This window comes from Coregonus lavaretus (assembly GCF_964263955.1).
Source record: "Coregonus lavaretus genome assembly, chromosome: 27".
NCBI lineage: Eukaryota > Metazoa > Chordata > Actinopteri > Salmoniformes > Salmonidae > Coregonus > Coregonus lavaretus.
Window position 1 is genome coordinate 38,440,659 of NC_140014.1, and position 26,048 is coordinate 38,466,706.

A 26,048-nucleotide genomic window follows, 5' to 3' on the forward strand; every position below is an offset into this window, starting at 1 on the left:
CTTTAGACTGATTTGTATTTTTATGGCTGGGAAGTTTTTCATTTTACATTGATTTAACTGAACAGGTGAATAGTTTAGTTTGAGCAGTCAAATATATTTGATATTTACTCTGTTTTTACCAAAGGTTTGTGTTCGAGGGAAGAGATATACGACTGAACGCCTCATGTGGATTCTTCATCACGATGAATCCAGGGTAACATGATCTGTCATGTTTAGTTTAAGTTCATACCCTTTTAAAAACATTTTATAACTGTTAATAATATTTTATAACCTGTTATAACCTTTCGAAAACATCGTAGCTAATACCACAGAATAGGAACTGTCACGGTTTCGGCCGAGGCTGCTCCTCCTCCTGGTTCGGGCAGGCTTCGGCGGTCGTCGTCCCCGGAGTACTAGCTGCTACCGATCTATGTTTCATGTTCGTTTGGTTTGGTCTTAATGTTGTACACCTGTGTCTAGTTAGTCCTCGTTAGTGTTCTATTTAGTTCTTGTTGTGTGTGTCTGTGTTTGTGTGTGATTGCGCCTCTGTTACGTGTTGGAGCTACATTTTCCCTCCAGGGTTTGGAGTAGTTTCTTTGCACATGTTTTGTGCGCAGTTTATTTTGTCGCCTGTGTGCGCCTGGTATTCGCCTTCAGGCTTATTGTGCGTTTGCTTGTGTGAATTTTGCACTAAAGCCTTTGAACTGAGCCTCTGCGTCCTGCGCCTGATTCCTACACCACACCCACCTTCAGCACCTTATGACAGAATCACACACCCCAATGGAATCAGCAGGATCGGCAGAGACGCCTGTGTCGCTCGAGGAGCATATCCGTGGACAAGATGGCCAGATTCGACAACTGGAGACCGCTCTACAGGAGGTAATCTACACCTTGCACCGATGGGAGGCCAGCCGGGTACCCACACCTCCACCTATTCTGTCCACCCCATCGGTCGGTCCACCAGTCCTAGGTTCGGAACCCAGGGGGATTCGGTTCTCGCTCCCGAGGGCGTATGACGGAACAGCTGCCGGGTGTCAGGGGTTCCTCCTGCAGGTGGAGCTCTACCTGGCCACTGTACACCCGGTGCCCTCGGGATACGAGAGCGTTTCCGCCCTCATCTCCTGTCTCACGGGCAAGGCGTTGGAGTGGGCTAACGCCGAGTGGAGGAGAATGGACGCCAACACCGTGACCTACGCAGAGTTCTCCCGCCGCTTCAAGGCCGTGTTCGACCATCCACCTGAGGGCAAAGCGGCGGGGGAGCGTCTAGTCCAGTTGAGACAGGGGAGGAGGAGCGCGCAGGCGTTCGCTCTTGAGTACCGGACTCTAGCGGCTGATGCAGGGTGGAATGAGCGGGCTCTCATCGACCATTTTCGATGTAACCTACGAGAGGACGTTCAACGTGAGTTGGCCTGCAGGGATACCCATCTTACATTCGACCAGTTGGTCGATATGTCCATCCGTCTGGACACCCTGCTGGCCACCCGTGGACGTCCCGAGGGGAGTCCGTCCATTCCGCTCTCCGGCCTCTCCGAGCCGAGCCCTATGGAGCTCGGGGGTGCCGGCGCTAGAGAACGGAGTAGGAGGAGCCCGAGGGGGCCTGTCTCCTGCACCAAGTGCGGTCGTGGAGGGCACACTGCGGCCAGGTGCTGGGGAGGGTTCTCCGGGGGAGAAGACAACAGGCCACGCACTGGGGGGGCCTCCCAGGTGAGTAGACGTCCCACTTACCCAGAGCTTTCTGTTGCGCACTTTTGTATACCTGTGTGTTTTCCACAGGTTGCACCTCATTCCCAGCATAAGGCGCTCGTAGATTCAGGCGCAGCTGGGAATTTTGTTGATCGGAAGTTTTGTTTTGAGTTAGGGATCCCTCTCCTACCTGTTCACAAACCTTTTCCCGTTCATGCCTTAGATAGCCGTCCGTTGGGGTCGGGGTTGATCAGGGAGATCACAGCGCCACTTCGGATGTGTGCGCAGGGGGGTCATGAGGAGACTATACAGCTGTATCTGATCGACTCTCCTGCGTACCCAGTGGTGCTGGGGATTCCCTGGTTAAGCACCCACAACCCTGCTATTTCGTGGCAACAGAGGGCTCTCGATGGGTGGTCTGCTCAGTGCGAGGGGCGATGTCTGGGTGTTTCTGTGGGGGCGACTTCGGTGGAGAGTCCAAACCAAGTGCCCGCACTGCACATTCCGCCTGAATATGGGGATTTAGCTCTCGTGTTTAGCAAAACTAGGGCGACGCAGTTGCCTCCTCATAGACAGGGGGATTGTGCGATTGATCTCCAGGCAGGAGCAGCGCTCCCACGGAGCCATGTGTATCCTTTGTCTCAAGAGGAGAGAAAAGCTATGGAGACTTACATAGCCGAATCTTTGAGACAGGGATACATTCGGCCCTCCACTTCTCCCGCCTCCTCGAGTTTCTTTTTTGTGAAAAAGAAGGATGGAGGGTTGCGCCCGTGCATTGATTACCGTGGTCTCAATCAGATTACTGTGAAATACAGTTATCCACTCCCTCTGATTGCGACCATGACGGAGTCATTGCATGGAGCGCGGTTTTTCACAAAACTGGATCTCAGGAGTGCATATAACTTGGTGCGCATTAGGGAGGGTGACGAATGGAAGACAGCGTTTAGTACCACGTCAGGTCATTTCGAATATCTCGTCATGCCATATGGGTTGATGAATGCTCCATCAGTCTTCCAATCCTTCGTAGATGAGATTTTCCGGGATATGCAGGGACAAGGGGTGGTCGTGTACATTGATGACATTCTGGTGTACTCGTCTACCCGAGCCGAGCATATAACCCTGGTGCGTCGTGTATTGAGGAGGCTGTTGGAGCACGACTTATATGTCAAGGCAGAGAAATGTCTGTTTTTCCAGGAGTCGGTCTCCTTTTTGGGTTATCGGTTGTCCGCGTCAGGGGTGAGAATGGAGGTGGATCGTGTGTCCGCTGTGCGTAATTGGCAAACCCCAACTACTGTAAAAGAGGTGCAGCAGTTTTTGGGCTTTGTGAATTACTACCGGAGGTATATCCGGGGTTTTGGACAGGTGGCAGCTCCCATCACGTCCCTTCTGAAGGGGGGTCCGGTGCGACTGCAGTGGTCAGCCGATGCGGACAGGGCCTTTAGGAGACTGAAGGACCTGTTTACGTCGGCTCCGGTGCTGGCGCATCCGGATCCCGCATTACCCTTTCAGGTTGAGGTAGACGCGTCTGAGGCTGGTATAGGGGCCGTTCTCTCTCAACGGTCCGGCACGCCACCTAAACTCCGCCCCTGTGCTTTTTACTCTAAGAAGCTCAGCCCGGCGGAGCGTAACTATGACGTTGGGGACAGGGAGCTGTTAGCTGTAGTTCAAGCCCTTAAGGTGTGGAGGCATTGGCTTGAGGGGGCTCAACACCCTTTCCTCATTTTGACTGACCATCGGAACCTGGAGTACATCCGGGCAGCGAGGAGACTGAACCCTCGCCAGGCTCGATGGAGTATGTTTCTCACCAGGTTCGTATTTAAAATCACGTACATCCCTGGGTCCCAGAATGGTAAGGCAGATGCGCTGTCCCGGCGGTATGACACGGAGGAGAGGTCCGTTGAGCCCACTCCCATACTACCGGAGTCGTTCCTTGTGGCACCGGTGGTGTGGGAGGTCGATTCCGAAATCGAGCGAGCGTTGCGTACCGACCCCAGCCCTCCACAGTGTCCTGAGGGTCGGAAGTACGTTCCGCTCGAGATTCGGGATCGACTCATTTACTGGGCTCACACGTCACCCTCCTCTGGACATCCGGGTATCGGCCGGACAGTGCATTGCCTTAGCACTAAATACTGGTGGCCCACTTTGGCTAGGGATGTGAGGGTTTATGTCTCCTCCTGCTCGGTGTGCGCCCAGTGTAAGGCGCCCCGACATCTGCCCAGGGGTAAGTTACAGCCCCTACCCGTTCCACAACGACCATGGTCCCACCTCTCGGTGGATTTTGTAACAGACCTTCCCCTCTCTCAGGGGAATACCACCATCCTGGTCGTTGTGGACCGTTTCTCTAAGGCCTGTCGTCTTCTCCCTATGTCGGGTCTTCCTACTGCCCTACAAACTGCTGAGGCCCTATTTACCCACGTCTTCCGGCATTACGGGGTCCCCGAGGATATAGTGTCTGATCGAGGCCCCCAGTTCACCTCCCGGGTGTGGAGAGCGTTTATGGAGCGTTTGGGGGTCTCGGTTAGCCTTACCTCGGGGTACCACCCGGAGAGTAACGGGCAGGTAGAACGTGTCAACCAGGATGTGGGTAGGTTTCGGAGGTCTTATTGCCAGGACCGGCCTGAGGAGTGGGCGCGTTACATTCCCTGGGCCGAGATGGCCCAGAATTCTCTCCGCCACTCCTCTACCAACCTAACCCCTTTCCAATGTATATTAGGTTACCAGCCGGTTCTGGCACCGTGGCAGCAGAGCCAGATCGAGGCGCCTGCGGTGGATGATTGGATGAGGCGCTCGGAAGAGACGTGGAACGCTGCCCACGTCCACCTGCAGCGGGCCGTCCGTCGTCACAAGGCGAGCGCCGATCTCCACCGCAGTGAGGGGCCGGTGTACGCACCCGGAGATCGAGTCTGGCTCTCTACCAGAAACCTACCCCTCCGCCTGCCCTGCCGGAAACATGGGTCGGCGGTTTGTGGGGCCCTTTAAAGTCCTGAGAAGATTGAACGAGGTGTGTTATAAGTTATATCTACCTGTTGAATATAAGAATATTAACCCCTCGTTCCATGTGTCTCTTCTCAGGCCGGTGGTAGCTGGTCCACTCCAGGACAATGAGATAGGAGAGACTCCTCCGCCCCCATTGGACATCGAGGGGGCTCCGGCATACACCGTTCGGTCCATCTTGGACTCCAGACGCCGGATGGGGGGTCTCCAGTATCTCGTGGAGTGGGAGGGGTACGGCCCGGAGGAGCGGTGCTGGGTGCCGCGGAGGGACATCCTAGACCCATCTCTCCTGTCGGAGTTCCACCGGGACCATCCCGCGCTCCCTGCTCCGCGTCCTCCTGGTCGTCCCCGAGGTCGTCCCCGGGGTCGGCGCACGGCTGGAGCCGCGCGTCAAGGGGGGGGGGTACTGTCACGGTTTCGGCCGAGGCTGCTCCTCCTCCTGGTTCGGGCAGGCTTCGGCGGTCGTCGTCCCCGGAGTACTAGCTGCCACCGATCTATGTTTCATGTTCGTTTGGTTTGGTCTTAATGTTGTACACCTGTGTCTAGTTAGTCCTCGTTAGTGTTCTATTTAGTTCTCGTTGTGTGTGTCTGTGTTTGTGTGTGATTGCGCCTCTGTTACGTGTTGGAGCTACATTTTCCCTCCAGTGTTTGGAGTAGTTTCTTTGCACATGTTTTGTGCGCAGTTTATTTTGTCGCCTGTGTGCGCCTGGTATTCGCCTTCAGGCTTATTGTGCGTTTGCTTGTGTGAATTTTGCACTAAAGCCTTTGAACTGAGCCTCTGCGTCCTGCGCCTGATTCCTACACCACACCCACCTTCAGCACCTTATGACAGGAACGAAAACGGATTCTTGACAGTTGACCTCTCTCTTTCAGTTGCAAAGGTCGAGTGGATCTACCTGACAACCTAAAGTCCCTGTTCCGGCCTGTCTCTATGATGGTACCTGACTTTGACCTGATTGCTGAGATCATGTTGTTCTCTGAGGGCTTCAAATCAGCCAAATCACTGTCCAGGAAGATCGTCAACCTCTACCAGCTCGCCAGCAAGCAGCTGTCTCAGCAGGTTGGACTTACATACATAGCACCTTTTTTTTCTAAGAGTGTATCTAGAACCTTAAAGGGTTCTTTGGCTGTCCCCATAGGAGAAACCTTTGAATAACTATTTTTGGTTGCAGGTAGAACCCTTTTGGGTTCCATGTAGAACCCTTTCTACAGAGGGTCTACCTGGAACAGTGATGAGGTGGTGTTGAAGGAGTCAGGCGCAGGAGGGTAAATCACAGAATAACAGGCTTTAATCCGCAAAATACAGGTTTACGCAGAACTGCGTCAAACACACTCCAGGTCACAAAACAGGTGCACTGGAAAATACAAGGCACACAGGAAAATACTCCCGTCGAACAAAATACACGAGCTCCACCGAGCTTCACTAACCTTCACAATAAACAATCACCCACAAGGACAAGGGGTCAGAGGGAACACGTATACACAGACTAATTAGGGGATTAGAACCAGGTGTGTGTGATAACGAGACAAGACAATTGTGATGATGATTCGGGCGGCAGTGGTTAGTACTCCAGTGACGACGAATGCCGAAGACTGCCCGAACAAGGAGGGATCGAGGATATCCCTCACCGGAACCCAGCACCGTTCCTCCGGACCGTACCCCTCCCACTCCACAAGGTACTGAAGGCACCCCACCCGATGCCTCGAATCCAGGATGGCGTTAGGTTAGTAGAGGAGAGGTGGAGAGAGTTCTGGGCATATTCTGCCCATGGCAAGAACACCGACCACTCCCCCGGCCGGTCCTGGCAGTAGGACCGCAGGAACCTACCCACATCCTGATTTACTCGTTCCACCTGCCCATTTGACTCGGGGTGGAACCCAGAGGTCAGGCTGACCGAGACCCCCAGACGTTCCATGAACGCCTTCCAAACCTTGGACGTGAACTGGGGACCTCGGTCGGACACAATATCCTCTGGCACCCCGTAGTGCCGGAAGACATGAGTAAACAGGGCCTCCGCAGTCTGCAGGGCCGTGGGGAGACCGGGCAGAGAAAGGAGGTGGTAGGACTTGGAGAAGCGGTCCACAACGACCAGGATGGTGGTGTTACCTTGGGAGAGGGGAAGATCAGTCAGAAAATCAATACTAAGATGAGACCATGGTCGTTGTGGAACTGGTAATGGTTGTAGCTTACCCGTTGGGAGGTGCTTAGGTGCCTTACTCTGGGCGCACACTGAGCAGGAGGAGACGTACACCCTCACGTCCTTAGCCAAGGTAGGCCACCAGTACTTTCCGCTCAAGCAGCACACTGTACGGCCGATACCTGGGTGACAAGAGGAGGGTGACGTGTATGCCCAGAAGATCAGATGATCATGGATAAATCAGATACATTTTAGTCATTTAGCAGACGCTCTTATCCAGAGCGACTTACAGTTAGTGAGTGCATACATCATTATTATTATTATTATTATTATTTTTTTATATATATATATTTTTTTACTGGCCCCCCGTGGGAAATGAACCCACAACCCTGCCGTTACAAACGCCATGCTCAACCAACTGAGCTACATCCCTGCCGGCCATTCCCTCCCCTATCCTGGACGACGCTGGGCCAATTGTGCGCTGCCCCATGGGTCTCCCGGTCACGGCCGGCTACGACAGAGCCTACCTCCACATGGTCAAGGCTCGGACAACAGCCAACAGCCCCCGATCACCAACGTCGTAGTTCTGCTCCGCCGGGCTGAGCTTCTTAGAGAAGAAGGCACAGGGGCGGAGCTTGGGTGGCGTACCCGAGCGTTGAGACAGGACAGCTCCTATCCCAACCTCGGACGCATCCACCTCCACTACGAATGGTAGTGATGAATCTGGGTGGGCCAGTACTGGGGCTGAGGTGAACAGACCCCGCAGTTTGCTGAAGGCCAGGTCAGCCTCAGCAGACCAGCGGAGCCGGGACGGCCCACGCTTCAACAGGGAGGTAATGGGAGCTGCGACCTTGCCAAAGGCTGCGACCTTGCCAAAGCCCCGGGTAAACCTCTGATAGTAGTTGGCAAAGCCAAGGAAGCGCTGCACCTCCTTAACCGTGGTTGGAGTTGGCCAATTACGCACGGCTGAAATGCGATCTCCCTCCATCTCCACACCTGAGGTGGAAATGCGGTATCCAAGGAAGGAGTCGGACTGCTGGAAAAACATACACTTCTCTGCCTTAGCATAAAGGTAATTTTCCAACAGTCGGGCCAGCACCTTGCGAACCAGGGACACATGCTCGGCGCGCGTAGAGGAATACACCAGGATGTCATCGATGTAGACCACTACACCGCGACCAAGCATGTCCCGAAACACCTCGTTCACAAAGGACTGGAAAACTGAGGGAGCATTCATCAAACCATAGGGCATCACCAGGTATTCATAATGCCCCGTGGTTGTGCTGAATGCTGTCTTCCACTCATCTCCCTCTCGGATACGCACCAGGTTGTACGCACCCTGAGATCTAATTTGGTGAAGAAGCGCGCCCCATGCATTGATTCAATCACCGAAGGAATGAGGGGGAGAGGATAACTAAATCTTATCGTCTCCCTGTTCAGTGGTCGATAATCAATGCATGGGCGCAGACCTCCGTCCTTCTTCTTCACAAAGAAGAAACTCGAGGAGGTGGGTGAAGTGGAGGGACGTGTATATACCCCTGGCGCAGGGACTCAGTGACATATGTTTCCATAGCCACCGTTTCAGCCTGTGACAGGGGGTATATATGTCTCCTGGGAGGTACAGCGTCTACCCTGAGGTTTATCGCGCAATCCCCCACCCGATGAGGTGGTAATTTAGTCGCCTGCGTTTTAGAGAACGCTTGCGCCAGATCGAGGTATTCAGGGGGAATGCATCTAGACACCTACCCTGACACTCTCGCGACCACCCCGTGAGAGCCCTCTGCGGCCATGAGAAGGTGGGGTTGTGGAGTGCTAGCCAAGGGATACCTAATACCACAGGGAAAGCAGATTCGATAATCGAAAAAATTACCTGCTCAAAATGAGTCTCCTGGGTTGATGTCTTATGTCCTCCATTTTGTCTTTGTGTTTTTTTCCCTTCCTTTTGTGGTTCTACTGTACTCTAGGACCATTATGATTTTGGAATGAGAGCCATAAAGTCAGTGCTAGTTCTCGCTGGTCAGAAGAGAAGATTTGCAGTGCTGTCGTAAGTATTAAAGAAACAAGAATCCTCTGCATTCTTGAGGCCAAAAGGCATTCCCTTGAATTGGTACAACCAAAAGGCTGTGTCACTGGTCACTACCATATTCTCTTTGCTTCTCTCATTCATCTCAACTTGCCAGTAACCATACTGGAGTTGTTGTTGTTGTTGTGAAAACGTTGTGAGTAAAGGCGGTGTGATATTCCAGGTGTGGCCTGACCCCAGAGGAGGAATGCTGCGTTCTGATCTGTGCTTTACAAGACTCTAACTTACCCAAGCTGGTTCCTGAGGACGTTCCTCTGTTTAAAAGCATCATGGAGGATCTCTTTCCTGGCATCGTCAATCCCAAAACGATCCATCCTAAACTAGAGGTAATTCCTTGTCACGTGTACACACACACAGTCCGGTGTAGTTGGTGGTTGTTCTGGTAAAGTAAATGGAACTTGGTTAGATCACCTGGCTGCATGTAGTTTTGGTTGGACTTGACAATAATTTTGTTGTGGTATAAATTAATGTAATATACTTGTATCTTCTCTCTAGATTGCCATAGCGAAGGCTACAGAGATGCTTGGATTTCAACAATGGCCAAATCAAGCAGAGAAGGTTACACAGCTGTATAGCCAGATTCTGGTCAGTATTTGGTTTCTTAAACATCCTGGGTCCATACTTTCAAACTCTTGCTTAAGCCTCAGATGTAAACCTTCTGGAACAAAAAATGCTAGGTGTTAGCTTTTCCCATTGGAAAACATGTCAGAATTAGCCGCCTAGCTACCACAAGTTACTTGTATTTCCGGGAACAAATAACGAATCAACCAATGACTTCTGTTAAGGACTCTTTCATGAAAAAGTGTTAAATCACGTCCAACTACGTCTTCTTCTTTAGTTGGCTGAAGCAGTATTTGTTAACGGAAATAATAATGCGGGTCAGCTAGTGGCTAAGTGTGACACGTTTTCCGATGGGAAAAGCTAACACCTAGCATTTTTATTCCATAAGGACTACACCTGAGGTTTAAGCAAGAGTTTTTAAGTATGGACCCCACAAATATGACCTGTTGATATTGTGATTACAATACAATATCATTCAACTTAAATGTTGATGTTGCAGGCTCGAGGAGGGGTGATGTTGATTGCTCCTACAGGAGGAGGGAAGACAACAGTGAGACTCATCCTGCAGCACGCTCTACACCTGCTGCCCTCTCTGTCTGAAGTCCACAGGAGGACCAGCGTCTTTATGCAGGTACTGCACATCTCTTTAGACACTTCAGATCGTTTACTGAAAAGATAACATCTGTTGTTACGCACTCCTCTCGGAAGAGGGAACGCAACCCCCTGCTACAACTCAACTCTCCGTGGTGTGAAAGAGGTATGGAACTGTAGGTGTGAGTAAGGATGACAAAAGGCAGAGAATACCGTTAACAGTGAATTTATTCCTTCGCACGGTAAGTTTGGGGAAAAAGGGCTGGACGGAACCAAAGCAAAGAAAGTAAATATCAAAGCCCCCTCTCCTACCTTACCTGCCTACCCACTACTTACTTAACTAGCACCACCTGGTGCACTAACCAAAATACAAGGGATGGTCCGCCCAGGTCTTTCCTAGTGTGCATAGACAGTCAACTTCTACGGGTAATGTATGCCCGCGGGGCCTCTTGCCTAAGCACTCCCTAGGTGCCTTCCCCTTCCCCCCTTGGGAACAAATAAAACAGAATAACACAAACTGGTTCACAACAAAACCTGAGAAAAAAACTAACTCAGGACATTAAAGAAACTCTCTGAGCAACAAACTAACACAAAACATTACAATCAGCTCTCACAGCAACAACTACACAGTACATAACAAATGTCTTAGCAACAACTACACAGTACATACCAAATGTCTTAGCAACAACCAACATGCTATAACTTTCAGCCATTAGCCATCTCTCTCATCTCTGCCCCCCCCCCCTTCTGAGCAACAGAACTGGGGCTTATATAGCTTCAGAAGGAGTTGGTAATTGGAGACAGCTGCGTCCTGACGAGGGCGCGGGGTCAGCTCTCCAATCATCAATGTTCATTGACCAATCAGCTGCTTGTTGGGGAATTTCAGGAACCCATTTCCTGAAATACATACATTTACATTTACGTCATTTAGCAGACGCTCTTATCCAGAGCGACTTACAAATTGGTGCATTCATCTTATAGCCAGTGGGATAACCACTTTACAATGTTATTTTTTTTTGGGTGGGGGGTAGAAGGATTACTTTATCCTATCCCAGGTATTCCTTAAAGAGGTGGGGTTTCAAATGTCTCCGGAAGGTGGTGAGTGACTCCGCTGTCCTGGCGTCGTGAGGGAGCTTGTTCCACCATTGGGGTGCCAGAGCAGCGAACAGTTTTGACTGGGCTGAGCGGGAACTATGCTTCCGCAGAGGAAGGGGAGCCAGCAGGCCAGAGGTGGATGAACGCAATGCCCTCGTTTGGGTGTAGGGACTGATCAGTACCTGAAGGTACGGAGGTGCCGTTCCCCAGCTCCATAGGCAAGCACCATGGTCTTGTAACAGATGCAAGCTTCAACTGGAAGCCAGTGGAGTGTGCGGAGGAGCGGGGTGACGTGAGAAGGTTGGGAAGGTTGAACACCAGACGGGCTGCGGCATTCTGGATGAGTTGTAGGGGTTTAATGGCACAGGCAGGGAGCCCAGCCAACAGCGAGTTGCAGTAATCCAGACGGGAGATGACAAGTGCCTGGATTAGGACCTGTGCCGCTTCCTGTGTAAGGCAGGGTCGTACTCTCCGAATGTTGTAGAGCATGAACCTACAGGATCGGGTCACCGCCTTGATGTTAGCGGAGAACGACAGGGTGTTGTCCAGGGTCACGCCAAGACTCTTCGCACTCTGGGAGGAGGACACAACGGAGTTGTCAACCGTGATGGCGAGATCATGGAACGGGCAGTCCTTCCCCGGGAGGAAGAGCAGCTCCGTCTTGCCAAGGTTCAGCTTGAGGTGGTGATCCGTCATCCATACTGATATGTCTGCCAGACATGCAGAGATGCGATTCGCCACCTGGTTATCAGAAGGGGGAAAGGAGAAGATTAGTTGTGTATCGTCAGCGTAGCAATGATAGGAGAGGCCATGTGAGGATATGACAGAGCCAAGTGACTTGGTGTATAGCGAGAATAGGAGAGGGCCTAGAACTGAGCCCTGGGGGACACCAGTGGTGAGAGCACGTGGTGCGGAGACAGCTTCTCGCCACGCCACTTGGTAGGAGCGACCGGTCAGGTAGGACGCAATCCAAGAGTGAGCCGCGCCGGAGATGCCCAGCTCGGAGAGGGTGGAGAGGAGGATCTGATGGTTCACAGTATCAAAGGCAGCAGACAGGTCTAGAAGGACAAGAGCAGAGGAGAGAGAGTTAGCTTTAGCAGTGCGGAGAGCCTCCGTGACACAGAGAAGAGCAGTCTCAGTTGAATGACCAGTCTTGAAACCTGACTGGTTTGGATCAAGAAGGTCATTCTGAGAGAGATAGCAAGAGAGTTGGCTGAAGACGGCACGCTCAATAGTTTTGGAAAGAAAAGAAAGAAGGGATACTGGTCTGTAGTTGTTGACATCAGAGGGATCGAGTGTTGGTTTTTTGAGAAGGGGTGCAACTCTCGCTCTCTTGAAGACGGAAGGGACATAGCCAGCGGTCAAGGATGAGTTGATCAGCGAGGTGAGGTGGGGGAGAAGGTCACCGGAGATGGTCTGGAGAAGAGAGGAGGGGATAGGGTCAAGCGGGCAGTTTGTTGGGCAGCCTGCAGTCACAAGTCGCAAGATTTTATCTGGAGAGAAAGGGGAGAATGAAGTCAAAGCATAGGGTAGGGCAGTGTGAGCAGGACCAGCAGTGTCATTTGACTTAACAAACGAGGATCAGATGTCGTCAACCTTCTTTTCAAAGTGGTTGACGAAGTTATATTGGATTCAGCAGGGAGGAGAATGTGGCAAAGAGCTTCCTAGGGTTAGAGGCAGATGCTTGGAATTTAGAGTGGTAGAAAGTGGCCTTAGTAGCAGAAACAGATGAATAAAATGTAGAGAGGAGGGAGTGAAAAGATGCCAGGTCCGCAGTGAGTCTAGTTTTCTTCCATTTCCGCTCAGCTGCCCGGAGCTCTGTTCTGTGAGCTCGCAATGAGTCATCAAGCCATGGAGCTGGAGGGGAGGACCGAGCCGGCCCGGGAGGATAGGGGACATAGAGAGTCAAAGGATGCAGAAAGGGAGGAGAGGAGGGTTGAGGAGGCAGAATCAGGAGATTGGAGGGAGAAGGATTGAGCAGAGGGAAGAGATGATAGGATGGAAGAGGAGAGAGTAGCGGGAGAGAGAGAGCGAAGGTTGCGGCGGTGCATTACCATCTGTGTAGGGGCAGAGTGAGTAGTGTTGGAGGAGAGCGAGAGAGAAAAGGATACAAAGTAGTGGCCGGAGACATGGAGGGGAGTTGCAGTGAGATTAGTAGAAGAACAGCATCTAGTAAAGATGAGGTCAAGCGTATTGCCTGCCTTGTGAGTAGGGGGGGACGGTGAGAGGGTGAGGTCAAAAGAGGAGAGGAGTGGAAAGAAGGAGGCAGAGAGAAATGAGTCAAATGTAGACGTAGGGAGGTTGAAATCCCCCAGAACTGTGAGGGGTGAGCCATCCTCAGGAAAGGAACTTGTCAAGCTCATTGATGAACTCTCCAAGGGAACCTGGAGGGCGATAGATGACAAGGATATTAAGCTTAAATGGGCTAGTGACTGTGACAGCATGGAATTCAAATGAGGAGATAGACAGATGGGTTAGGGGAAAAATTTAGAATGTCCACTTGGGAGAGATGAGGATTCCTGTGCCACCACCCCGCTGACCAGATGCTCTCGGGGTATGCGAGAACACATGGTCAGACGAGGAGAGAGCAGTAGGAGTAGCAGTGTTTTCAGTGGTAATCCATGTTTCCGTCAGCGCCAAGAAGTCGAGGGACTGGAGGGTAGCATAGGCTGGGATGAACTCTGCCTTGTTGGCAGCAGAACGGCAGTTCCAGAGGCTGCCTGAGACCTGGAACTCCAGGTGGGTGGTGCGTGCAGGGACCACCAGGTTAGAGAGGCAGCAGCCACGCGGTGTGAGGCGTTTGTGTAGCCTGTGCGGAGAGGAGAGAACAGGGATAGGCAGAGGCATAGTTGACAGGCTGCAGCAAATGGCTACAATAATGCAGAGGAGATCGGAATGAAATGAACTAAACATCTGGGAAAGGAGAGAGCTCACCACAACTCCCAAATATAACTCTCCCAACTTCCACCTCAGAAACTATAATTGTTTCACTGAAACACCCGAATATAACTCTCCCAACTTCCACTTTAGAAATTATAATTGTTGGAAACTACAGCGGTTCAATGTTTCTAGGAATAGACTCTAACTTACTTTATTCAGCTAGCTAACTTGGTACAGTATTCTTCCATGAAAACCGCCCAGGGCACCGTATCCTATGACGCCATAGCTAACTAGCATGCTAGCATCCAATAACACACGGTTTAGCACCAATACATGGTTACAACAAACTACCAATAGTGTGTTAACACACTAAACAGATAATTCGTGTCCGTGTCTAGTTCCTTTCATAACGCAGCAATAATTAAACGTTGGCTAGCTAGCACAAAGTCAGTCATGCTAGCTACACAAGTGGACTACACATCTCGAATGTTCAGAAAGGGAAGCTTTATGTTGCAAAATTCTCATTGACTAAAATTATATTGTATTTAGCTGCTACAGTACTGCTAGCTGGTAGTGTTGGCTAGCTAGCAATGGCTGTGGTGTTGACTTTGTTTGAAAAACGGCATCGCTGCGAACGAATGTAGCTGGCTAAAATTATATTGTATTTAGTTGCTACAGTACTGCTAGCTGGTAGTGTTGGCTAGCTAGCAATGGCTGCTGTGTTGACTTTGTTTGAAAAACGGCGTCGCTGCGAACGAATGTAGCTGGCTAAAATTATATTGTATTTAGTTGCTACAGTACTGCTAGCTGGTAGCGTTGGCTAGCTAGCAATGGCTGCGGTGTTGACTTTGTTTGAAAAACGGCGTCGCTGCGAACGAATGTAGCTGGCTAAAAGGATATTGTATTTAGTTGCTACAGTACTGCTAGCTGGTAGTGTTGGCTAGCTAGCTGCGGTGTTGACTTTGTTTGAAAAACGGCGTCGCTGCGAACGAATAACCTCGATAGTTTCTCTATACTACACCTTTATCTTTGATACAAATACAACTATGTAGCTAGCTAACATTACACTAATCAAATCGTTCCATTGTAATGTAATGTGTCATATTACCTGCGGAGCGAAGTACAGCATGACTACTCACCTCGCCTGCCGCTCACATGAAAATACACAAACCACAACACAGAAACTGGGGAACGGAACATTTGTCAGTGAATGTTTTTAAGTGTGTTTGAACATGCCACGGCAGCTCAACTGGTGTAGATTTGATTCCTTTCAGAATGGAAGTGTTAGAGAGTATGTTTGTGTGTGTTGTTTAAAGCTGCAATATGTAACTTTTTGGGTGACCCGACCAAATTCACATAGAAATGTGAGTTATAGATCTGTCATTCTCATTGAAAGCAAGTCTAAGAAGAGGTAGATCTGTTCTATGAGCTTTATTTCTATGCTTCCCGTTCTTAAGTTTTGTTTTTGGTATTGTACACCAGCTTCAAACAGTTAAAAATACAATATTTTTGGTTATTGAAATATATTTCACAGCGGTTCAGATGGTACAATGATTATCTACACTATACATTTTTTGTTTTGTCACATAAACTGAAATTATTAGAATTTTAGCAACCAGGAAATGGCGTAGCGATTTCTGCATATAGCACCTTTAAAAATAGGTTATGCCTTTATTGAATAGCCTGGTCCCAAATATGTTTGTGCTGTCTTGCCAACCCCTGTAATTGATTGCTGTGCTTCTTTCATTTGTTTGATGTGTCTCTTAACTTCCGTTGGGTAGTTGGCACCGAGCTCAGAGGTCCATGTGGAAAGCTTCACCATCAACCCCAAGTGTGTGAGCTTTGGAGAGTTGTACGGCCAGATAGACCCCAACACTCTGGAGTGGTCAGATGGCCTGTTCGCCTCTGCAGTCAGAACCTACGCTAAACAACTCTTCAAACAAGAGAACAAGACTTCCAAAGACAGCGAGAGGAGGAACACCTCCTCTTCAGTGAGTGCTAATTGCATTTACATTTTAGTAGTTTAGAAGATGCTCTTATCCAGACTAAACTACCTTTCAGTTGGGCATTCAACTGAAATAGGTAAAACAACGATCACAGTCCTTGCAAATAAAATCTCAAAATAGCCGGCATCTTTAAAATCATTGCTAGGAAGAGTTAAGCACCATTTGTTTTAATTGCTATTCATTGTTCATAATCATTCATTCCAAGGATGCTGTCATTTACGCTGGTAACATTGGCCACACATGCTCTCTGTCTTCCCTTTCAGGATGTTTCGAGTGATTCCACTACACCCTCACCTCCCAACAGTTATCAGCGTATGTCTTAATGAACTCTGCTTGTGTTTATCACACCCAACAGTTATCAGCGTATGTCTTAATGAACTCTGCTTGTGTTTATCACACCCAACAGTTATCAGCGTATGTCTTAATGAACTCTGCTTGTGTTTATCACACAGTATAGTATCACACAACATTTGACCATGTTATCATTCAGAAATATATATATATTTTAAATGTCTCTTTCTTATTTCTTAGATAACTCCATGGTTGACAACTGGCGTTGGCTCATAATGGACGGCCCAGTGGATATCCTGTGGGTCGAGAACCTGAACACTGTGTTGGACGACAACAAGACACTGTGCCTGGCGAACGGAGAGAGGATCAGCCTGCCAGATGGCATCAGGTTCCTGTTTGAAGTGGATACTCTCAGCCAGGCCACCCCTGCTACCATCAGCCGCTGTGCCATGGTCTACATGGTACTGTGTCAAGATGCATTATGTTCAACCAAACCTACTCTTCAGAATGGTTCCCCGGACTCAGATGAATTCTCGTCCTGGAGAATCTCCATTGCAAGTGTCCTCCGGTCCAAGATTAGGCCTAATCTGTGTCTGGGAAACTGGACCCCAATCTGTTATAGGTTTTCATCTAATGTACTAACTACAGTAGTTTGTTATACTAAGTTAGAATATTTTGAGTATATAAACTATTTTTTTCGCCACTACAGGATCCAGTCGACCTGGGCTGGAAGCCGTACGTGAGGCGCTGGCTGTCCCAGCTGCCCAGACAGCTGAGCAGAGAGGGAAGGATCCACATCCAGCAGCTCTTTGACAACAGCATCACCCAGGGGTTGAACTTTGTCAAGAAGCACCAGAAGCTGCTCAACATCCAGATCCCAGAGATGTCCACAGTTTCTTCTTCTTCTTCTTCTTCTTCTTCTTCTTCTTCTTCTTCTTCTTCTTCTTCTTCTTCTTCTTCTTCTTCTTCTTCTTCTTCTTCTTCTTCTTCTTCTTCTTCTTCTTCTTCTTCTTCTTCTTCTTCTTCTTCTTCTTCTTCTTCTTCTTCTTCTTCTTCTTCTTCTTCTTCTTCTTCTTCTTCTTCTTCTTCTTCTTCTTCTTCTTCTTCTTCTTCTTCTTCTTCTTCTTCTTCTTCTTCTTCTTCTTCTTCTTCTTCTTCTTCTTCTTCTTCTTCTTCTTCTTCTTCTTCTTCTTCTTTCTTCTTCTTCTTCTTCTTCTTCTCTGTCTGTCCGTGTGGATGTTGTATTGTTTCTTATGTAGACTTTCAATAACTTTGATCTAATTTTCATTCTGTGGTGTCACAGGACTAAATCTTGAGACATTGTCAGAGGAAGACATTGGGAAGACCTCTGCAGACATTGAGTCCACGGGAAAAGGGTAAGTGTAAATTAAATCTATTGCTGTTTGTAGTTACTATATTATCTTGGTTCAGCTTTGGTAAAGTTACTATATATTTCCAATCTGTCGTAGGGAGGATAACAAGTGGTTTCTACAGAAAAAACCAGAAAAACTCACGATTCTTCTTGGGAAGCTGTTTGTCTTTTCATACGCCTGGGCAGTGGGAGGAGTCCTAAACCATCTAGATGACTATGAAGATTCCCCACTTACTACTAAAGACAAAAGCTGTCACCTCGTCAATGTTGCACACGCATTCAAAAACCTGATCCACGAGTTGTTTGAAGGCGCGCCTTGCGGTATGTGAATATAATAATGAATAATGTCCAGGGACTACAGAGCTATCTAGCTAAATCTGGTGCAGTGACATGTTGTACATGGTCCCTGACGAATTAAAAAATAAATAATGCTATAGTGTCCATTATATTTTCTATTTTGTCTCTGAATATTTCAGGTGTGTCTTTACCGGCGGGGAATCGTATGATCTTCAACTACTTTGTGGATCTACAGACAGGTGCCTTCGTTTCCTGGGATGAGTTGGTTCCTAGCACCGAGAGTCTCATACGTAAAGGTCTGCTCACACCTTTACCTTCCCTGGAGTGCATCAAGCATTCATACATGCACTTTTCAATCGTACAGTTCAAGAGTGTTACAATGAGTTTCAAGTTTATTTTCCATATGTCATTTCACTGGAAATCATAATCACCAAAGCTCTCACATTGAAACAACAGCTTTCAAAACAAAAGCATTAAAACAACAGCATTAAAGGCTAGGGACTGTGTTTGTACAGTATACGTTCATTTCCTCAGGACTGAACACATCCTCAGGTTCTGAATCGTTGCAGTTGGGAGGAGTCCTGGGAGAGTCTAACACAACATATACCACCAGCTTTCTGAGATCAGGCCCCATCTGCAGCAATGACACTGTCCGCTACTCATTTCTAATGAGCCTTCTGCTGCTCAACAAACAACCAGTACTTCTCACAGGTGATTCAGTCAAGATTTCACTCTGTATTATATAAGACTATAGGATCACCCCCCCACCACCCCCCCAAATACATGCCTGTTGCTTACTAATCATATTCTTGACAGATTTTGTTTTTGTCTTTAACCAACTTGTTTTTCATTAAAGAGATTTAACAGGTCTCATATGAAGTTTAAATGGACTATTAGGGGATTCTGGAGTTAATGAGGTTTGTTTAGACTATTAGGGGATTCTGGAGTTAATGAGGTTTGTTTAGACTATTAGGGGATTCTGGAGTTAGTGAGGTTTGTATTGACTGTTAGGGGATTCTGGAATTAATGAGGTTTGTATTGACTGTTAGGGGATTCTGGAATTAATGAGGTTTGTATTGACTGTTAGGGGATTCTGGAGTTCATGAGGTTTGTATTGACTGTTAGGGGATTCTGGAATTAATGAGGTTTGTATTGACTGTTAGGGGATTCTGGAGTTAATGAGGTTTGTTTTGACTATTAGGGTATTCTGGAGTTAGTGAGGTTTGTATTGACTGTTAGGAGATTCTGGAGTTAATGAGGTTTGTATTGATTTAGGGGATTCTTGAGTTAATGAGGTTTGTTTTGACTATTAGGGTATTCTGGAGTTAATGAGGTTTGTATTGACTTAGGGGATTCTTGAGTTAATGAGGTTTGTTTTGACTATTAGGGGATTCTGGAGTTAATGAGGTTTGTTTTGACTATTAGGGTATTCTGGAGTTAATGAGGTTTGTATTGACTGTTAGGAGATTCTGGAGTTAATGAGGTTTGTATTGACTTAGGGGATTCTTGAGTTAATGAGGTTTGTTTTGACTATTAGGGTATTCTGGAGTTAGTGAGGTTTGTATTGACTGTTAGGGGATTCTGGAGTTAATGAGGTTTGTATTGACTGTTAGAGGATTCTGGAGTTAATGAGGTTTGTATTGACTGTTAGGAGATTCTGGAGTTAATGAGGTTTGTATTGACTGTTTGGGGATTCTGGAGTTAATGAGGCTTGTATTGACTGTTAGGGGATTCTGGAGTTAAAAAGGTTTGTATTGACTGTTAGGGGATTCTGGAGTTAATGAGGTTTGTATTGACTGTTAGGGGATTCTGGAGTTAATGATGTTTGTATTGACTGTTAGGGGATTCTGGAGTTGGAAAAACAATTCTCATCCAAAGCATTCTAAAGAAACTACAGAAAGACGGAGGAGAAATGGTGAAACAAGGGACTATACTGGGACAAGTCTTTCTACACAACCAAGCCAAGACAGCCAGGTAAAGCTAGCGTAAAACATGATTCTCTATTTTTGATCTTGTAAAAAGTATGTTGAGAAAGACAGTGAGCTACAGTATTATTGTGTAAGAAAGGCCCAGAGAGGCTGAGAGACTGATGCGAACCAGCAACCTAATGTACTGTATCTTTTCTCCAGCTTGTTGGAGGATGTTAACTTGCTGACAGCTGTCTTTGGGGGAGATGTAGATAAGTCTACAGGCGGTGATTCATTAAGTAAGGTTAAGACAAAGTACAGTACAATAAGTCAGGACTATCTAGTAGTCATTAGTAGTAGTGAGCTTAACTAGTGAGTAGTACTAGTGAATAGTCTTAGTAGTCTGACTATAATCCAACCCTTTGCCTGAAAAAACACTTAATCTTTTAATCTGAACAATTTACTGTTGCCCTAATAATTAAAACCATAAATATTGATACCTAATTTCTGAGAAATTGGCTAAAAAGTAGGTATTTCCCAGGTGGCTTGTTGAGCAGCATGCCGTTTGGAGTGTTGAGCGGGATGCGTAGTTCCAGCCACACCTCAGAATCCTCAGGAATCCTGACCTGTACCCTCCAGTGCACCGCTCATACAAGCACTGCCTACATACAGGCACACGTGTTACAAAACCTCGTCAAGAAAGGCAAAAATAACCTTGGTGCACCCAAAAATAAGTCGGTGAGCAAAATGCCATTACATAAACATGTCTGATAATTAACATTTTAAGTACTCTAAATGATTCAAAAGATGGATGCAGAATCAGCTTGGATGTTGTATGTTTCTCTCCTCAAGTCTTGGTGTTTGTAGATGATTTGAATATGCCAACACTTGATAGTTATGGCGCCCAGCCTTCCATGGAGTTGATTCGCCAGTTCATCGAGCTCCAGGGAGTATCTGATGCCAAGACTCTCACCTGGAAGGTACAATACATTAGCCATGGTGTTATTAGAGTTCATGTCTACCATTTCCCTGTAATGCGTGATGCAAATGGAGTTTGTCTGAGTTCTAGAGAGGCTTATTTTCTTCCTTGTTTGACAGGCCTAGTCTGTATACATAACCGTGATGAATAGGCCTAGTCTGTACACATAACCGTGATGAATAGGCCTAGTCTGTACACATAACCATGTTCTTGTGCTCTCTATGACTTGTATGCCAGTGTGTTAGCTCCAGGTCCCCCCAAATGTATTATTATTTTATTTTTTTACCCCCTTTTTCTCCCCAATTTCGTGGTATCCAATTGCTATCCAATCTTGTCTCATCGCTGCAGCTCCCCAACGGGCTCGGGAGAGGCGAAGGTCGAGTCATGCGTCCTCTGAATCATGACCCGCCAAGCCGCACTGCTTCTTAACACCCGCTTGCTTAACCCGCCGCACCAATGTGTTCGAGGAAACACTGTTCAACTGACTACTGAAGTCAGCTTGCAGGCGCCCGGCCCGCCACAAGGAGTCACTAGAGCGCGATGAGCCAAGGAAAGCCCCCCGGCCAAACCCTCCCCTAACCCGGACGACGCTGGGCCAATTTGCGCCGCCCTATTGGACTCCCGGTCATGGCCGGCTGTGACGCCTCAAAACTGTGATACAGTGCCTTAGACCGCTGCGCCACTCGGGAGGCCCCAGGTCTCGCTTAATAATGAATATATACTGTAACAATGATTTTTTAAATATCTGTTTCTACAGGGCATCCAGGATGTGACTCTGTGTGCGGCCTGTGCCCCTCTGGGTGGGGGCCGTCAGAACCTCAGCCCCCGTCTTCTCAGACACTTCTCTGTTCTGGTGCTGCCACACCCCTCTAGCAACACCATGCAACACATCTTCCAGGTCATTGCCCCTCAGTCTTTAGTGGATTAGCTGCAGTACATGCTATAGTAGTCATATGGGTCTCTGGACTGTGGAGACAGTCAAGTGGCAGTGGTGTTGCTATGTAATATCAAATTAGGGGAGGTCTTGTACCTGAAACCAATGCTTTCTGTCTGCCATATCAACCAGGTCCAACTCGGGAAGTTCTTTGGTATCAGAGATTTCTCCAAGGAGGTGCGTAAATGCAGAGAGGCCTTGGTTTCCGCCTCCATCACTGTCTACAATGAGATGTGTCAACGTATGATGCCCACTCCAGCCAAATACCACTACACATTTAACCTTAGAGACCTGTCCAAGGTAAGACACACATTCTCTTTGGTTTCTCTTCTTTACTGCCTTTTTATTATTGTGTGTGTTTAAGATCGTCTACATTACAGTCAGATGGAGAATCACTGATCTACAAGTCACCTTGCACCGCACATAACTACTCATTATGTGATCAAGATGAGTGATTCTGCACCTCCCCTTACTCATTAAACACAGTGATTAGCTTAGGTACGGAGGAGAGAGGTGCTTGACTGTCTGATATGCATTTTGTGTTCCCTCTATAGGTGATTCAGGGCCTGATACAGGCCAGCGACTCTGAGCTGAACTCAGAGGAGGCTGCAGCCTACCTGTTTTCCCACGAGACCTCCAGGGTCTTCCACGACCCCCTGGTCAATGAGCAGGACAGAGAACTGTTCTATCAGATACTGTCCAACGAGCTGCACAGTTATTTCAAGGTACTGGTAGCCTATGTGTCCAGAGAGGTCTCACATGTACACAGTAACTCAAATGCTGAAATGTATACCGTAGACATACTTCAGCTCATTCAGAATGAGTACTTTTTCATTCTACTGTAATCCATTTCTGCCAAGCGTATGTACGTTTTGATTCCTGTGTTACATGTTTTTATATTATTTAGTTTTTACATTTAGCAGACACTCCTATCCAGAGCGACTTTCAAAGTTAGTGCATTCTTCAGATAGATAGGTGGGACAACCAAATACATATGTTTATTAGGTACCATCTAGTACCGGGTCGGACCCCTCTTTGCCTCAAGAACAGCCTGAATTCTTCAGTGCATGGAAACGTTGCTTAATTAGTATCAAGGGTGTGTCAGGAAAACATTCCCCACACCAGTACACCACCGCCACCAGCCTGTACCGTTGACACCAGGCAGGATGGGTCCATGGTCTCATGCTGCTTACGCCAAATCCTGACCCTGCCATCAGCATGATGCAACAGGAACTGGGATTCGTCGGACCAGGCAATGTTTTTCCACTCCTCTATAGTCCAGTGTTGGTGATCGTGTGCCTTCTTGTTTTTAGCTGATAGTAGTGAAACCCGGTGTGGTAATCTGCTGCAATAGCCCATCCGTGACAAGGACTGACAAATTGTGCTTTCCAAGATGCCGTTTTGCACACCACTGTTGTACTGCGCCGTTATTTGTCTGTTTGTGGCCTCCCTGTTAGCTTGCATGATTCATCCCATTCTCCTTCGACCTCTCTCATCAATTAGCTGTTTTCGCCCACAGGACTGCTGCTGACTGGATGTTTTTTGTTTGTCACACCATTCTCGGTAAACCCTAGACACTGTCATGCGTGGAAAGCCCAGGATGCCGGCAGTTTCTGAGATACTGGAACCGGCGCGTCTGGCACCGACGATCATATCACGCTCAAAGTCGCTTAGTTCACTCGTTTTGCCCATTCTAATGTTCAATTGAATAATAACTGAATGCCTCAATGCCTGTCTGCCTGCTTTATATAGCATGCCACGGTCACATGACTCACTGTCTGTAGGAGCGATCCATTTACGTGAACGGGGTTGTGTACCTAATAAACTGGCCACTGAGTGTATAATGACTTTACAGTGACTTTTTCTTGTAACTTGTTTGTGCGTGACTGTTAAGGTGTCCTGGCTACCGGAGGAACTGATGAGAGAACCCATTGTTTGTGCATGACTGTTAAGGTGTCCTGGCTACCGGAGGAACTGATGAGAGAACCCATTGTTTGTGCATGACTGTTAAGGTGTCCTGGCTACCGGAGGAACTGATGAGAGAACCCATTGTTTGTGCATGACTGTTAAGGTGTCCTGGCTACCGGAGGAACTGATGAGAGAACCCATAGCATTCGGAGACTTCCTGGATATGAGCATCCCGACTGCTTCTAGGATCTATAAGCACCTGCCAGAGTTTAAGAAGATACAGGCTGTACTGGAGGAGTGTCACGGTAGACATGGAAGAAAAGCCTCCCAGGTACAGTTCACCTTAGCCACACTGAACATTGCTTTACAGTACAGTAAGCTACCAATGTGCAATTTCGATAAGAGTAATGTATTGTGTAAATCTGATGCGTGTGCGTGTGTGCGTGCGTGCGTGTGTGTGTGTGTGTGTGTGTGTGTGTGTGTGTGTGTGTGTGTGTGTGTGTGTGTGTGTGTGTGTGTGTGTGTGCGTGTAGTTCCCCATGGTGTTTTTCAGGGAGGCAGTGGAACACATCACTAGAGCCGCCAGGGTTTTCAGATTGAAGGGAGCACACATGATGCTGGTACCTGTCCTGTACACACCTTTCAGACCTCTGCCCTCTGATGTCACTGAGACACTTTGCCTGTGTGCTCTCTTTTAGAGTGGGCCGTTCACACCAAGGACGATAACTATAACGATAAATGATAAATTACTGTAAACGTTGGCGAGCATCCACACCAGCGGACCGTTTATCATTCTGCAGTACACCGGTCAATCAACTGATCAACGTATCCTGTGGCAGCTGTAGGCCCAGTAATAAGATGGTAACACAGATCGTTCAGTGCTTCAGGGTGTGTTCATTGTCACAGTGACAACTGCAAATAATACTTCAATGTACATGTAATTAATGTGGCCAACAGTACGCCCATACATGCCCAGTTATTCAGGCAAGCTTACCATGCCCTCTGCCTTCTCTCCCCTCTGAGCAGCCTCGTGCACCTACAGCCAAGAACGCTTCAATAGAACCTGTTTTTGATTGGTTGTCAATGTTTTATCGTCGGAGGGAAAAGGAAAATGGCTCTGAAAGGGATCCAAACGATAGCTCTCGTTGCCATTCTCCACTCTAGTAGTTATCGTTGTAGCGTGGACTCTCCTGTTCACTTGAATTAGAACTGTTTTCATTTTAACAATTTAACAATACTATACTAACTGAACGATAAACCATATAGCTCAATAATATGTTGTTCAGGTTCCCAATTGGCTACTGCACCTTCCTGCTATTTGATTGATTGATAAATTGATTGGTTAGTGATAATGACTGACCCCTTTGCTCCCTCTGTGTAGATTGGACTGGATGGCACAGGGAAGGAGGAGTGTGTGACTCTGGCCTGTCATGTGTCTGGGAGCCATCTCTACAGGCTGTCTGTCTGCCGGAACTGCAGCTACTCAGACTTCAGAGATGACCTGAAAAGGGTGTTCAGACAGGCCGGGATCCACCGTAAAAACACCGTGCTGCTCATCACTGACTCGGACATCGTCAAGGTCAGGAAGATTAGCTAGCCTGGTTCAGATGTGCTATTATTAGCTAGCCTGGTCCATATCTGTTCCGTACTGTCGTTAGCTAGCCTGGTCCCTAGATTAGTATCGTTAGTAAAAGTAGTCCATTCCATTGATCACCTGTGACATATTTTCTATTTTTTTGTTCAAAGGAGTCAGTCCTTGAGGATCTGAACTGCATTCTGAAATGTGGAGATGTCCCTGGCCTGTTTGACAACGATGAGATTGATTCAATCACTGTGGATCTCAAGTCAACCATGGAGAGCTCTATGGGTGAAAATAGAGAGGAGATGTACTCTTATTTCATAGAGGTACAGTACGGTAGAATTTACACGGTAGATTTGTTGATTTAGGTCATGGTTTAAGAAGAAGCATTTGACCCCATGTAGGCCACGATGCAGACCATGAAGTCTTAACAACTTTTCTTGGTTTGCAAGCAACTTCTTCTTCTTCTTCTTCTTTAGCAAGTTCAGCAGAGACTACACATCGTCCTGGCCCTGAGCCCTGCTGGGATGCGTCTGAGACAGTTCTGTTGGGCTCACCTGGCCCTGCTCTCCTGCTGTAACATAGACTGGTACAGCGAGTGGTCTAGAGAGGCTCTGCTTCAGGTAGCCAGCAGCACCTACATCAACTCTGACGACTTTGACTGGCTCGGACAGGTACAGTAGTTCCCCATTCACCAGATAATAATGAGATTAGCTCTATTTGTATGTGTACTACAATTCAACTTCTATGTGTACATGAAATGTACATGAA

General features: G+C 47.9%; 1 protein-coding gene across 1 annotated transcript in view; it reads left to right on the forward strand.

Annotated features, from left to right (window-relative positions):
• The window catches only part of LOC311102996 (dynein axonemal heavy chain 6-like), a gene marked incomplete at its 5' end in the record, with an annotated part of 87,168 nt that overhangs the window by 41,293 nt on the left and 19,827 nt on the right, over positions 1-26,048 (forward strand). The window contains 20 exons of the mRNA XM_084144494.1: positions 125-193; positions 5,530-5,716; positions 8,759-8,838; positions 9,041-9,203; positions 9,938-10,069; positions 15,786-15,995; positions 16,274-16,322; positions 16,542-16,762; positions 17,011-17,193; positions 17,629-17,677; positions 18,150-18,260; positions 18,505-18,681; positions 20,745-20,857; positions 21,614-21,754; positions 21,923-22,090; positions 22,345-22,515; positions 23,862-24,029; positions 25,080-25,277; positions 25,445-25,603; positions 25,757-25,951. Coding sequence (XP_084000620.1) covers positions 125-193; positions 5,530-5,716; positions 8,759-8,838; positions 9,041-9,203; positions 9,938-10,069; positions 15,786-15,995; positions 16,274-16,322; positions 16,542-16,762; positions 17,011-17,193; positions 17,629-17,677; positions 18,150-18,260; positions 18,505-18,681; positions 20,745-20,857; positions 21,614-21,754; positions 21,923-22,090; positions 22,345-22,515; positions 23,862-24,029; positions 25,080-25,277; positions 25,445-25,603; positions 25,757-25,951 — 2,944 coding nt within the window. The remainder of the gene's footprint in view (positions 1-124; positions 194-5,529; positions 5,717-8,758; positions 8,839-9,040; positions 9,204-9,937; positions 10,070-15,785; positions 15,996-16,273; positions 16,323-16,541; positions 16,763-17,010; positions 17,194-17,628; positions 17,678-18,149; positions 18,261-18,504; positions 18,682-20,744; positions 20,858-21,613; positions 21,755-21,922; positions 22,091-22,344; positions 22,516-23,861; positions 24,030-25,079; positions 25,278-25,444; positions 25,604-25,756; positions 25,952-26,048) is intronic.